The 14,516-nt window shown below is 55.3% G+C and overlaps 5 protein-coding genes across 5 annotated transcripts; 2 read left to right on the top strand and 3 right to left on the bottom strand.

Moving 5' to 3' along the window:
* Positions 1-2,094: 2,094 nt before the first annotated feature.
* E0L32_011323 (uncharacterized protein) lies at positions 2,095-4,025 on the bottom strand (the record flags this gene model as incomplete). Its single annotated transcript, XM_031134040.1, has 2 exons — positions 2,095-2,972; positions 3,131-4,025. The coding sequence occupies 2 exons, from the start codon at positions 4,023-4,025 to the stop codon at positions 2,095-2,097; spliced, it is 1,773 nt and encodes a 590-aa protein (XP_031000717.1).
* Positions 4,026-6,088: 2,063 nt separating this feature from the next.
* Positions 6,089-8,184, top strand: E0L32_011322 (uncharacterized protein; the record flags this gene model as incomplete). Its single annotated transcript, XM_031134039.1, has 3 exons — positions 6,089-6,681; positions 6,866-7,147; positions 7,206-8,184. 3 exons carry the CDS (start codon positions 6,089-6,091, stop codon positions 8,182-8,184), a joined length of 1,854 nt encoding a protein of 617 aa, XP_031000716.1.
* A 445-nt stretch (positions 8,185-8,629) lies between these two features.
* Positions 8,630-9,754, bottom strand: E0L32_011321 (uncharacterized protein; the record flags this gene model as incomplete). The annotated part of the gene is made up of 1 exon (XM_031134037.1): positions 8,630-9,754. The coding sequence occupies one exon, from the start codon at positions 9,752-9,754 to the stop codon at positions 8,630-8,632; it is 1,125 nt and encodes a 374-aa protein (XP_031000715.1).
* Positions 9,755-10,744: 990 nt separating this feature from the next.
* On the top strand, positions 10,745-12,631 carry E0L32_011320 (uncharacterized protein; the record flags this gene model as incomplete). Its single annotated transcript, XM_031134036.1, has 4 exons — positions 10,745-11,217; positions 11,301-11,486; positions 11,555-11,829; positions 11,886-12,631. 4 exons carry the CDS (start codon positions 10,745-10,747, stop codon positions 12,629-12,631), a joined length of 1,680 nt encoding a protein of 559 aa, XP_031000714.1.
* A 106-nt stretch (positions 12,632-12,737) lies between these two features.
* E0L32_011319 (uncharacterized protein) lies at positions 12,738-14,516 on the bottom strand (the record flags this gene model as incomplete). The annotated part of the gene is made up of 9 exons (XM_031134035.1): positions 12,738-12,816; positions 12,901-13,458; positions 13,546-13,606; positions 13,669-13,791; positions 13,855-13,873; positions 13,945-13,967; positions 14,037-14,092; positions 14,189-14,235; positions 14,349-14,516. The coding sequence occupies 9 exons, from the start codon at positions 14,514-14,516 to the stop codon at positions 12,738-12,740; spliced, it is 1,134 nt and encodes a 377-aa protein (XP_031000713.1).

Raw genomic sequence — 14,516 nt, 5'->3', positions numbered from 1 at the left:
TATGAGGCCGATGGAGCAGCTCAAAACTCAAATATCAAACCGAGTCAAGCTTGCGGGAGGCCCGTCACGGAAAAGGGGGGGTTGATGTCCAACGTACCTGAACCGGCTGGCGATGTCTCCGCGAGCCAAACATGATGTCACGAAGGGCTACCGAGATGTCCGTACCATCCTCTCTCTCTTGCGCGGTCGACTAGGTAGCGCGGGAAGGTTGCGCGGTCGACTAGGTAGCGCGGGAAGGGCGTCCAGTTCGGGAGTGAATAATATGCTATCAAGGAATTGTCACCTAAAAAAATCAAGAAATATTGATTACGCAATACTAGAAGGGTGGTCTAGAAGGGGACGAGGAAAAGAGGGACATGACAAGAAGCTTCTTTGGTCTCGCGCGCTTCTTCTCGGTTGGAAGTTCGAGTTGAGGGAGGGAAATTGGAGTGATGACGATGAATGGCGCCGCCCTTCTGCCGGAGAAGTGGTGCCAAGCCAAGAAGAGGATGGCCCCAAGGACAGGCTAGGTGGATTCGATCAATGAGGTGCTACCAGCAAATGCACCAAAATGCAGGCCCTCCCAGTGGCCTCCACTGATCCAATGCCGCCAAGGCAGAGCCCCTTTGGGCCTTAGCGCGAGCCCGACTTGCACCCAAATCGCGCTGCGAGCTTCCTGGAAGCTGCTGTGGGGCTTCGAGTGGTGAGACATGCCTTCAAGCCAGCTGGCGGCGCAGGCGAGAATCAGGTACCGGCATGGTTCCCACGCCCAGAGGCAGCCATAATTCCTGTCCACCCTACATTACCAACCTGAAGTACAGTACTCACAAAGGAGAACTTGGTATCGGGGATAAGCTTTTCTCAGCTGGGCACCGATGAAACTTGTCTAGGATCACCCCAAGTGCTCAACTTGGCTTGAATCGTGTAAGTTGATAGGCGATCCCGCGTACCACCGCAGTTTCCCATCGAACCCGACGGCAGCCTTTCGACCCTCCAGGCCGGCAGTGAGGCCGTGTTAATAGGTCTCTACGATGTTGCCCAGCGGCAGCAAGACAGTTTAGTTATCCGTCCCGCAGCCAGCCGGCACACGCGGGCGACGGGTGGGCGCGGATCGAAGTGGTCTATGATCATCTAAAGTATGCTCAACAACTGTACTATTGTTTTTGCAAGTGTAATTAAACTACCGCCATCGTGTCGCGACTATTCCGTTGTTAGTCTTGGACAGTCAGGTCAGTCAAGGAGAGGCCTCTTGGATTCTCTCGCCTCCAATGACTGAGATTGCGAAGCAATTACTCTGGGAGAGCTCACAAATTTGATGGCTGCCTGCCACACTACTCAAGGGCCCAAATAACTAGGTTGAATACAAGGGAGATGTGAGCTGAAAATGTGCCCACCTCTCATGGCAGTGGTCTGGACAGAGTTTGGACTGGAGATACGGCCTTCGGCCATCATTCGGCTAGTTACGTCATAGGTAGGTACTTGTCCAAAACGCGCGGAATCCACTACACCGTTTACAAGCACACATTGAGGGCAATCCCAGCGCCCCGTCAATCCAGCCACGAAAAGAAGCACTGCCGATAAATGGACACAGCCGTGGCGGCATGCTGATTATGTTTTCACTAGTCAAACGCAGGCATAGTATCAATTTGACTGTATTTGGTCTTTCTAATACCGGGTACAGTACCGAGGCACGCTAGCCTATGCTGTGACCTGACTCGTTCTATCCACTGTTTCCAGAGAACTTCATTACGCCAAAGAGTGCCGTGCGCGTCCAATAGAGATCTCGAGAAGACTCGGTTCTCAATAAGACTGCGATGGGGCCGCTGACGTTCGGGGCTGTGCTACGCTGATGCTGTGCAGGGGATGTAGGATGCTTTGGTGATCTCGAGAGGCTATACAAGGCGACCCTTGAATTCTCCAGACCACATGCAGAGTGGTGATGCTAATTTGAAAAGGGGGGGATGGTGCGGATTATGGTCGCTGACCAGAATATCCGGATGAGAATGGACGAAAAGTGCAACAGACGCGAGGCTGGAGAGATCAAGGCGCTGGTCGGACGGGCTTCTTGCCAGTGGAAAACACACGGCATTCGCATTCCGATGCTCGCCAAAACGCTCAGGTGGTACCTGGTTCCCCTCCAGTACCACCTCCAGGATGACCCCCTCCGTCGTCCTTCGCCGAACGCTCGGCAAGTGCAGTGTTTTGTCCCAGATCCGTTGTTACGCCAGGCTGTGGCGCGTCGCCAGATCTATCCTCACTGCCGTCGACATATTCCTCCTCTTCGTCACCTTCACTGCGGGTGTCCTGACTGTGGCTTGGCTGCATCGGGGGAGCTTGCTGACCGGCAGAAGACTGGGCATCGGTGACGCCACTGGTTTTGCCGGCCGACTTGGCCTTCCTGCCCTTGCGGCCTCTAGCCTTGGCCTTATCCAACAGTCGGCGCCTTCGTTCCTCCTCCAGACGCTTCTTTCTCTCCTTCATCTCGAAGTCGTAGAGTAAAGCTCGAGGCTTGTGGCCGATGAGCATCTCGAACTCGCAATAGGGGCAGACGTAGAGGTCTTCTCCATCTTTTGGCGGTGACTCGTAGTTTTTCATAGCCTGCTCTCGTTGTCGGTCCTGCGCTTGCCTCTGCAGTTCGTTCATGAGCTTCCTTCGTGACTTCTTCTTTCCTGTTCCTTGCTTGGGGGCTTGTTGACCCATGTTATTGGGCCCTGACGTGCGTGCTGGAGCCATGTCCTTGCCGACTAAACGGTCCTGCACCCACTGTGGCTCAGCTGCATGGGTTGGCGGAAGGCCCGTTCCGTGCTCTGGTCCAGGCCAGGTGAGATTGCCTGGAACCTGGGAGTCGCAGGTAAAGGTGAATTGGGTAGAAGCAGGACTGGACTTGGTGCTTAATTGGCGTTGTTGAAGGAGGCTGACATTCTCTTGACCATGCTGCGATGGGAGCTTCTCAGCATTGGCGATGGCGTTTGAGATGATACCAGAATTCTCTCCTACAGAATGATTTGTTAAGAATTGGACATATACAAAAAAAAAAAAAAAAAAAGAAGGTTGCAAGACAAGTTGATGTTTCCAAAGAGGTCTTTACGAGAAAGACCTCAAGAGGGAACATGGGAAGTCAAGTAGACAAAAGATGACTGCAAACGCTTACCTGTTTGCATTGCCCATTGTGAAGGGCGGAACTTGCCGCCCCTGCCTGCCCAGTTGTTGCTGGCATCGGACAAAGCACGAAGAGGGCTCCTGCCGGTCCTGCTCCGCCCATACCTGCCTCTTCCTGGTCCAGATATACCTGGCGAACTTGAGATAAATCCACCAGATCCGTGGTACGCTGTCGCCACGCCTGATCCATCACCATGGAAGTCGCTCGTCGGGCTGGAAGCCACGGCACCGTCGTTCATGCCGTGGCTTCCGTTTAGAGACAAGTCCCCGGTGGTCGGTATCTTGCGCTTCTTTTTGTTGTTCGTGTTCTCAAACGAATCATAGCCGTCCGCAGAAGAGTCGGTCGAAGGTGGTGGTTGAGCGTTCTGAGCACGAGATGCATCCTGTCTTGGGGCTTGGCGTGATCGCGCCGTTGCTCTCCAGGATGAACGAGCAACGAGTGTTCTTCTACCGCTTGCATCATCGCCGTCACTCTCGATGCTGCGTGCGACATAGCCACCCTCAACGCTGACCGCTCCGCGTTCCCGGCTAGCTATGCCCGTTGACTCGAGGTCTTCATCCTTCGAAGCACAAGAATAGCTGAAGAGCGGAGTTGTTGAGGACGGCAGGGGTGGGTACTCAATCGCATCGGCAACATCGGGAGATAGGCGTTCTCGAAGTCGCCGCTTGGGCAAGGGACGGATGGGTCGCTCGGGGAAGGGATTTGTTACAGTATCGGCTGACATAATTTCCGGGTAGCCTATTGCTTGAAAGAGTCGCCGGCGGATTAGCTCGAGGACCAGAAAAAGGCCTAGTGAGAGGAGAAAGAGAGGCACGGTCTCGATGAAGGTGGAGAGCCAAAGGCCAGTCCCGCCGAGAGCGGGCGCAACGAGCTCCGGAAACACCATGGTGACGGATTCATCCCCTACGGAGCGGGCCGGTTGTTGTTGATCTAGGGCAGGGAAGAGATAGTAGTGACGAAGTGTTGAGGGCAGGGTGAAGGGTGGGCTCAATAAAGAGGAGGAATTGTCCCGACATACCCATCACATAACGTCAGGTTTGTCGACGCCAGAACGAAATGGCTTTTTCAGACAAGATGACGACCACAAGCTCAGGTCGGTAGCAGTTCAGTAATTTTCAGGTGAGAATGGTCTGGGTCGGTACGTGGTCGATTGTTCCGTTCGAGAACGGCGCCTCCTTTCCTACCCGAGGAGCGTCAGAAACACACTGTCCAGTTATCAGGGGAATGCAGTGATGGTGTCCGGCAAGCTGCTGTCACGTTTCGGGAGGTTCCTCTGTTCCGAAATACAGAACGAAGAAACAGCTCCTCGACACCTGGAATCGCAGCAATGGTGCAGGCTCTTTAAGCAAGCTTGCCTTGGAGATTTGCTGGCCACAACCCACCTTTCTGAACCCGTCAATGAAGCCCGACCGGGGGCGCTGATAAATCGATTATTCTTCAAGGCAGTTGGTTTCTGCTTCCTGTGACAATAATGAGACAAGACGAATAGCCAAACAGGGCGAAAGCTCGGGTAGCCGAAAGCAAGGGCAAATCTCGACTGGCGACAAGACTGGAAAGGAGGTCCGGTTCGGTCGATGAGTTTGATTGTGAGGGACAGTTTGATTGCTAACGAGCCAGCATTTGATACGGTAAGGTCGTTCTGTGTGGTTAGGAGGTGCTGGTCACAGAGAGTGGAGTTTCCAGGGCCAAGGTGAATTGGCATTCTTACATAAGCGACTTCCCATATTCGAAGTCTGGTACTCTACCTACCTACTTTACCATCATTAACTTAAGCCCTGCTTGGGAGAGCATCCAAGCTCTCAAAAGGCTGGTTTCCAATGCGACATTCGTCGCCGTTGGCGGCCGTTTCAGAGGAAACAGCCATGCTAGGTAGGGAGCAAAATAATAGGCATCTAGGGTCGAAGCAAGCAATCATCAAAGGAGGTCACGAGGATAATGTGCATCCCGCTCCTCGAGTCCACTACTTGAGTATCCAAGTAACTACCTACATATATGTAGCGAATGACTCCAAAGTCGCACCACTCAAGCAAAAAATGAACCGGCCATCGAGGTTGACACCATGTCGCAGACAATCGCACTCACTCTCGAAGCCAGTCCTGGAGGTATGTCGGCAATGTTTGAGCGGTGACTCGGCCAGGGTTGGTCATTTTACATCAAATATCTGCCTTTTCCTCTCACAGAGTCAGCGTCCCCCGCACTGGCTGAGAACAGAGAGGGCCCTTGGTGGCACTTGTTACTTGTAGTTGGAGAGGCTGGAGGAGCCTGCGTCCACTAAGAAACAACAGCAAGCCCACATCATTGGCCGCCAGTAAGATATCCACGATGGAGGTACCTTGGACGGCCAGCCATTGGCTGCCAAATCCCAAGTACCTACCTAGGTAGCTCGCTGGTTCGGGGGCGGGCGCGTAAGTGGAGTAGCGAGGCACGTTCTTGTTCTTGCAGGGCCCCGACGCAATTGCTACGGAGGTACAGTAGGGATCGGCTGCCAGCGGGCGGGCGGTGGTGCTTGTTGCTTGGTGCTGCTCTTTTTCCGCACATTCAGTCGCTTTCCCTTCCATCGCTCTCCTCCCACCACCCTCTTTCTCCTACCCCCTCTCTCTCGACTGCTCTCGACATACACGCCTGTCTCCCTCTTGGTTCTGTCTTTGGTGCTGCCAGTTTTGCGTCTTTTGCGAACAGCCTTCCTCACTGCTGTTCCCCCGTCTGTCGCACTCTTCGAAAATCTTTGTTTGCGGCCCGCCAGCTCCCTCGACTCTCCGCACCACCATCTCGCCTCACCAACTCCTCTTCCTTGCCAGAGCATCGTTCGACGGGCAGCTCAACTTGTCAGCTCTATCGGGTCAGCCGGTAATTGATCAATTGCCGCGTTGCCAGAGCTCGATCCCCTTCCTCACGATCGCCCACCCCTCCACCCCCAACCTTCGACTGTGGCGGCGTTAGCTGCGAGAAATGGCAGCACCCGATCCACGGCGGTCTTCTCGAGCGCGAGCCCATTCGCAATCACAGCAGTCTTCTACCACATCTAGCATATCGGGACGAGCAGAGCGCACTACAAGATCGCTGAACAAATCCGGATCCCCTCAAAAGAGCACACCCACAGGCTCGCTCTCCTCCGAGCCCCCCGACGATCTCATCGAAGCCTCCGACGACCACCTTCTCCGACCCCGCCGTACGCGATCAAACAACGAGGACCGCGAGAATAAAGCTACGAACCCAGACGACAACGAAATGGCAACAAACGGGGCTGACGACATTCAAGAGGACGACGAGGCCGTCCGGTGCATCTGCGGTCACGAGGACTACCCCGGCCCGCCCTCGCTCGAGGACCTCAAACGCGTCGCCAAGGAGGGAATCGACCTTGAGGCCGTCTTCCCAACTGAGATAACCGAAGATCTTGCAGGATTCTTTGTACAATGCGACGTTTGTCATGTTTGGCAGCATGGCGCCTGTGTCGGTCTGAGCAATGACGACACTCTCCCTGAGGAGTATTTCTGTGAAGAATGTCGGGAAGACTTCCATCGTATATTCAAGACAAGCCTCGGGTGAGCATTATTCTCCAGCCTGCGTCCCTTCTGATCATCACCAACCCCCTCGGCGAGGGCTTCTTGAGCCATCGCTGAAGCCGACGGCGCTGTGAATCACACTACCACGGGTCTTGGTCGGATGTATTCGCCGCAGATCGCACTTGGACATTGAGAAGTTCCTCACTAACGCAAGAGTTTACAGACGGCGGTTTTCCCTTTACCTTCCCCTCGAGCGCAATTCAAGAGCCGTGTCTCTGGTCAAAGAGGGCACCCGGTCGCCCAAAGGAAAGGAGACGCGGAATAGCAAGGCATCTGCTGCAAGTCAGAGCTCAAAGCGACGATCGACCATGAATAGCAGGGATGCCGCCTACGATGAAGAAGAGCAATTGCGACGGGCAATTGAGGCCAGCAGGGAAGACAACAGCACTGACGGAGCGGAAGTTGCGACAAGAAGGACAAAAAGAGGGAGGAGCGGCAGTGAAGAGTATGTGTTTGTTCTTGTGCACAAGCTAATACGGTGTGACTGACAATGTCGATTCAAGTAGGAAACTTGAGGCCGCTCCCAAACGACAGCGCACAAGCTCTCGATCGCCCTCGCCTCAACCAGACAAGCAACCGGAAGGAGACGAATCTGACGACCAGGCCGGTTCACGAAACGGAGCCTCCAAGAAATCCCGGAATTCCGTCGCTGCGGCAGCGCGAACCCAGAGAGAGAAATCCGAAAAGGCCGAAAAGGAAAGGCAACGTGCAGAAGCCGCCAACAAGCGCAAAGGACGTGCCGAGCGCCGCCGAGCCGATGGTATACAACCCACGATCCTTGTGAAGCCCCCTGAAGCTCACCAGGATACAGACTCAGACCCCTCCGAGGAACTCCCTTTGGCTGCTCGCGCCCCAACGAACCCCCCGCCGCCCCCGGCTCCCGAACCTGTACAACAGCCCGAGGCTCCAGTCTCTTCTCACCAGGCCACTCCGGATACCCCACCAGCGTCTGCCGTGCCCATGGCAGTATCGAAATCAAAGGGAGGACGACCGACGCACAAGAAGAAAGGCCGCAATCAGTATACCAAGGATCGAGACGACGGCTCGCCAGCCCGCTCCCAATCGAGAGACGTTCAGGACACGCCCAACTCTGGTAACACAAGGACTGGAGGGGGCGAGCATAGCAAATCATCAAGGTCGAAGGGAGGTATGAACAGCAGGGTAACGATGAGCGAAATGAAAAGACGAGCAACGGCCATGTTCGACTATATCTCGAGGACACAACTAGAGCTGGCTGGAGAGGCCTCGCCAGCGCAAGCCCATGCGAGCCCCGCTGGCTCCAAAGACGACGCCCCAGTGAGCACTGATGCGCCTTCGATAGTTGTCAATGGCGGTACGTCGTCGCCGAAGAAGCTTGCAGGCAACAAAGGCACAGAGAATGGCGACAAGCCAACGAAGGAGTTTAAAGAACTTTCCTGCGTGGAAATGATGGATTATCTTACTAGGGATCTCGTCCACTGGCAGAACCAATTTGTCGCCTGAGTCCTCAGTCAGAGAGAACTTGGCATTTGTGTCCCAATGGCGGTTTGGGGCTTGGTCTGGACGGCTTCCATGGAATAACAAACACCATGGCAATTTCACGGTTATGGGCATTTCAAGGCGTTTCACGGTATGGTTTATTACACTTTAACACGGACTAGTCAGGTCAAGACTTGCAAGAGTGGCTTTGTTCAGTAATTTTTGGATGGGCCCGATGCGGGCAGCGAAACTTTCAGTAACTTCAGTGTACTTTGAATTGAGAATACCCTCAGGTGTTTGAAAGTGCATTTCTATCAGGGAGTCATGGAGGAGATCATAGCTTATTTATTTACATGAGGTTATACAGGGTATCTGGTTTAAAGTACTAGTATAAATACAGAGAGTTGTGGATTTCACGATGCCACGACCTTTGAGAAGTGGCTTTCCCAGGCTTACACATCACGGACGGCTAGTTCGCGACGCGCTTCGCAGCCTGCCTGGCTTTCCTGGCCTCTTTCTCCTTCTTGCGCGCCTGATTCATGCTCAAAGGAGGCTCCGCCGCCGTCCGTCGCGCTTGGGCAATGGTCTCGGGCGTGACCTCGTCCAGGATGAACCTGCCCAGGTTGCCCTGCCTCCACTCGCCGACGATCCACTGCGCGGCGGCTTCGAGGTCCGGGTCTCCACCCTTGGCCAGCCTGCCGGTCCTCGCGGCCACGCCGCGCAGGAACTCGTGCACGTCGTTGGTCGGCTGCGCGGCGTACCGGGCGTACAGGGCCGGGTCCCGCCGGTTCAGGTGGAAGAGCAGGTAGTCGGCGACGGTGACGAAGGGCACGATGCCGTCGCGCACGCAGCCGACGAGCGCGAGCTTGAGCATGCTCTCCGGGTCGCCGACGTAGGGGACGAAGACGCCGGGCGTGTCGACGACGAAGACGCCCTCGCCGAGCTCGTCGTCGGCGGGCATGACGCGCACGGGCGTGCCGAGCTTGCGCGTGACGCCCGGCTGGGCGCCCGTGCGCGCCGCCTTGGCCTTGCCCATGCCGCTCGCGCGCAGGCGGTTCAGCAGCGTCGACTTGCCGGCGTTGGGCATGCCGACGACGAGCGCGCGCGTGCCCGTCAGCGAGTCGCGGTCGCGGGCCGTGCGGCGCAGCGCCTCGAGCAGCCGGCGCCGCCCGCCGGCGGCCTCGCCGTCGGCGCCGTCGCCGAGGAAGAGCACGGCCGAGGCGGCGGCGCGGCCCTCGGCGCGGTGGAAGTCGGCGAGGCGGTTGACGATGGCGCCGCCGCCGTCCTGCCTGGCGGGGCCCAGGTCGCGCTTCGTGTAGACGATGATGTGGGCGCGGTCCGAGGAGGCCGACAGCGTCTGCTCGAGCAGCGGGTTCCACGAGGTGAGCGGGACGCGGAAGTCGCGGCACTCGATGACGACGCCGACGTTGGACAAGATGCGGCGCATGCGCTCGAGGGCGGCGTGGTGGTGGCCCAGGAAGTAGGAGCGGGTGATGCTCGGGGAGGCCTCGTAGACGGCACGGGGCACGAACTCGGCCACGGCTTTGGCGGTTGTTGTCGCCACGGCCGGTATTGAGTTTAACATGGAAGCCATCGTGTATGGAGAGAAGAGAAAACAAGTCGAGGCTCCAGGGGGGAACAAGGTGCGTCAATGGCCTCAGGACGGTATCATGGTTCTCGTGTGCTTGCCCAGCTCATCCCCTGAGTGAGCGCGCTGTTTTTTGACCCCGCGGGACTCAATGGGATAGCTCAATTAGAAGATCTCATTAGATTGGCCGTGGCTTTTCGTTTTGGGTCTGATTGTAATCTATGCCGGGGTTTCAACGCTGTTGTCCGATGAGAATCTGTTTGACAGTCTTGAAGTCTCATCTCATATGGTCTCAACTCACTGAATAAAGATTTCGATTGGCGTGAGCCAATCAGGGTGCTTTGATATCCGCCCCACACGGCACCCCTGCGATTTACGCTCCTTCCGACTGCCATCGGAGGTTAAGAGTGTCAAAGTGGGACCTCCTCCGCAACTGCCTCACCAGCTCCGCCCAACATCTCGGGCTGACTTACATCAATGCAGGGTCGTACAATTTTTATCCTGTCCCCATTCTCTGATCCCCATTCAAGTCTTTCCATGGGCGAACAGGCCATTTCTATGTAAACCTTCTTCCGACGTTGAAATCTGGTCAATATGTCCAGTGGCACTTCAACGCCGTCGGCGCAACAGCCAGATAGCAAGCCTCGAGTCACGAATGCGTGTGAGGCTTGCAGGGCGTCCAAGGTGAAATGTATAGCCAGCAGCCAGCTGGGAATCTGTCAAAGGTATTGTCATTCAGTGTTCCCACAAAGTGGCCTCTTGGCAAGCTCAAGTGGCTGACCGTTTCCAGATGCCTCGAGTCAAAGAGAGAGTGCTTCTTCAAGACCGGTCCCAGAACCCGGAGACCCAGACAGTCCAAACAGTGAGGCTTCCAGGTGTTGCTTTGTCGAGTCCATAACTTAAAGTGTGTCGTCCAGGAATAAACTGTCGGCGACGCCAGTCGTGCCACCGCCACCTGCACCGCCCAAGACGTTTACGATTGACATCCCGCTGGCCATGGAAGAAGACCCAAATGACATTTACGACTCCTTGCGCGAGGCGCATGAGCAGTACATCGACGATCTTCTTCCTAAGGATTCTGCCGATAGCTGCCCATATGCTGGATCCTTATTGCATTCAACGTCAAGTGCGGCGACCCCGTCGTCGTCCAATTCCACGCGACCTATATCAAGCTTTACAGGTCAGCCGCAGTTTAACATCGAATCAGCCACTCAATTACTAGAGGCTTTTCGAAAGATGCAGCCATACTTTCCTCTTATCAGCCTGCCAGAGGACGCTGATGTTGCCTCACTGGCGAAGGATCGCCCATTCGAGCTCCTTGCCATTCTTGCTTCAGCCACTGGGTCCAAGTCGCTTCAAGGGCACAGTCTCTACGACGAAGAGTTTCGCAAGATTCTGGCTCTGAAATTTGTTGCCGGTGGGGAGCGCACGCTAGACCTCTTACTTGGCTTGCTAATTTACTGCGCATGGTATGTTGCGGCCCGTGTCTGGCCGCATTTCAGCCAGCAACAAGACAGGGCAGGGCACACTACTAACGATACTCATTACCTAGGTATCCATTTCATCTACGCCCTAGGAGCAAACAGTTAACTCAATATCTGAGAATGGCCACCGACATTGTCCATGACTTGGAGCTAGACCAGCAACCAGAGGAAGATCAGTTTGTCCAACCCACAATAGATGAAGAACGGTCCCGTGGTCTCAGAGCCTACCTGGGTTGTTTCTACCTTGTTTCGGGGTGAGTAGATTCAACGCAGTCTTCAAGGCTTGATCGCTGAGACCTTCGTTCTGATAATTCTCACGCAGTAGAGCCAATATGTGGTCCAAGCAAACTTCAATGCCCTTCACTCCTTGGACAGCTGCCTGCTGTGAAATGCTCGAGAATGCCGCTCTACTTCCAAGCGACAGGGCATTTACATGGATGATCCGCTTCCAGCATATGAACGAGGGCGTGATGGGGCTCCGAAAACTTGAAAAGGATGCCTCTCAGGATGAGTATCAAATCAAGCTACTGGTCAAGGGTATGGAGTCTCAGATACGGGAATGGACAGGCAAAATATCCAGAGAAGTATCATCCACAGGTCAGTTGACATCTCGGCAATGAACAAGTCTGCGGTCGGCTAAGATAATTTCCCAGTGACCTTGACATTGTGCAGACTTTTCACTGAGACTTTTCTCTACGGAGCGCCACTACTTAAGTTTCCGACGCCCAGATCCGCGTCGGGTGTCGTCGAGGTGATCGATGTTCAGAGGTTGGTACAAGCAGTATCACCTCTTCAACAGTTTCTAGACCGCTGTGTATCACTGCCGCTGTCTGAGTTTGGGAACTTCTGTAGCTTGGACTGGGGCCGGCTCATCTGTTCCATCATACTCTGCTTTCGCTTGTCGTTCCCGCTGGAGAAATGCCCGCAATGGAATGCCACTGCTTTCCGGCAGAGAGTGAACTTCGAGTACTACTTGTCACGACTGTGTCAAGATGATGAGGGCTCCGCCGGTCATCAGAGCCTCACGCCCACTACAGCTCGAACTGCCGACGTTCGATCCGCAAGCCAGGTCATCCTTGAAGTCGTCAGGCGCAAGTTTCAAAAGCGCATGGAGCTTCTTATGGCAGCGCCTCCCAGCGCCCAGCCTATCTCGTCCGCCAACCTGGACCGCACCATGAAAGGCTGTCCTGTTCTAGACGGCAGTCTAGATCAGTACTTTCAAGTCTGGGACGAGACTTTCGTGGATCCAAGCATGGTAATGCCAGCGGCCTCGGATGAGAAATCCGCGAATCCTCCAACTGGCCAACCCGCGGTGTTCCATGACCTGTGGGCGACAATGACTATGAGCTGGGCAGATGACGGATCTGACAACATGGATATGAACTTTGGCTCTCAATGAGGCTCAGTAGACTATATACGCATCTCAAGGTCTCATTTACATTTCGTCGGTGTTATATACGAACCCAAACACATCCCAACTCAACTTGACAACTCAACTTGACAACTCAACCGGATGATTCTGCCGAATGCTTTGGCTCTGTCATGACCTCGCCCTCGAGAGGCTTTCTGCCCCAAACCAGAACACTTGCAATTGTTAGTACAGCCAGGACGAGGCGGCACGAGGCAACCGCAGTTGTGCAACTAGGCAGGAGGAAGTGTACTACTCACCCGGCGCCGTAAGCGTGGATACTTGGGTTGCAGATATCCTTCTTGACCTCCTCCACGAACTCTTTTACCTTGGCTCCCTCCCAGCCGAGGACGCGAGTGAAGAGAGCCATGCTCATGCCCTCGAGCCCGCTGACCATGTCGTGCTGCAGCCACAGAGAAAGATACTTGAGGCGTCTGCTCTTGGCCCACGGACTCAGCGGTATGGCCTCCTCGTGCTCCCTGACGTCGACGAAGCCCAGCTCGCGCAGCCACCGGGCGTAGTGCTGCGCGTTGTCCCAGCGGCGGCCGATGCGCGCCGTCGCCTCGCGCAAGAGGCCGTTCCAGCGCACGAGGGCGCAGTCCTCGGGCGGGGGCGTGTGGAACTTGAAGGGCATGATGGGGTCCCGCAGCTGGAGGTAGCCGCCCGGCTGCAGGGCGTCGCGGGCCTGCGCGAAGACGGCCTTGGGGTCGCGGAAGCAGGTGACGACGGCGCGCATGTGGACGAAGTCGAACTTTTGCGGGAAGGACCACTCGTCCTCTGCGTCGCAGATCTCGAAGGTCACGTTGGAGGGGGCGCTGCTGCTACTGTTAGAAGAGCTGTTCCCTGGTGACCAAAAACATCAGGGATGATGTGTTCCCTGGATGATCTGGGGTAAATGTACACACCATGTCGGCTGGATAGGCGAGAGGTCTGTTCCGACAACGTGCGAGCCTGGATGCTCCTGAGCTGGACCAAGTTAGGTCTGCATTCGAAGCCTCAAATGTACTGAGAGCAATTTCTTCGCTCACCAAATTCGATGGCCCATATGCCTGTTCCAGTCGCTACGTCTAACACGTTCCTTGGGTTGTCTCCTATTGGAGCAGCATAGAGCCTGTTGTCAAGACTCAGACGATACAGCTTGTGTTGAAAGTCTGTTTGGTTGTCAGTGACTACTAGGACATGAGAAGTTTGCGAATCGACTTTTGTTTCCTCACCTAATCGGTCTTGCTCGAGCTGTGTGTGTTGAAGCAGAATCTCATGAGTCTAGACTCAGACAACTCCTAGTACTTGTTGTGAAAACTCACCTCATCGTTCGGCAGTGGATACTCTGAAACACATGCAGCTCAGTATCACATCCTCTAGATTGTGTAATCGTGTAAATATAGGGAAAACTCACTGCCTTCTTTGTAGCGGTGATACGTCCGGCCGTTCTCTTGGATGTGCTCATAGAGGCTGGACGAAAGGCTTATGGTAGATGACCTCGTCACAGAGTCAACTCGACTGCTTGGTGGTGAAGGGTATCAACCACTTCCCTCTCTTGTGACTTACACGTTCGTCAGACCACCGACAGCAGAGTCTCCATCCCAAAGACGGTCCTGAAGAGATGTCAGTGGAGAGATCACGGATGTACATGCACTGCGAGGAGCTGGCCGCGAAGCAGCATGATCGCGGTAAAATTGATTGGTTGTAATTACTAAGATCAACTTACATCGACCTCCAACATCTGACTGTCCAGCAATGCCTCGATGCCGCCCTCGCGCGACACGTCCGTGAGCGGGAACATCTCCTGTTGGGCCGGCCCGCCCTGCGGCACCTGGTCGTCCCCGCCCGCGGCGGCCGGAGCGGCCTTGCCGGTGGTGCTGTCGTCGCCCGTCAT

This window comes from Thyridium curvatum, assembly GCF_004353045.1.
Source record: "Thyridium curvatum strain D216 chromosome Unknown NODE_103_length_128479_cov_82.219210, whole genome shotgun sequence".
Lineage (NCBI taxonomy): Eukaryota > Fungi > Ascomycota > Sordariomycetes > Thyridiales > Thyridiaceae > Thyridium > Thyridium curvatum.
This window is presented reverse-complemented; position numbering and strand designations above follow the sequence as displayed.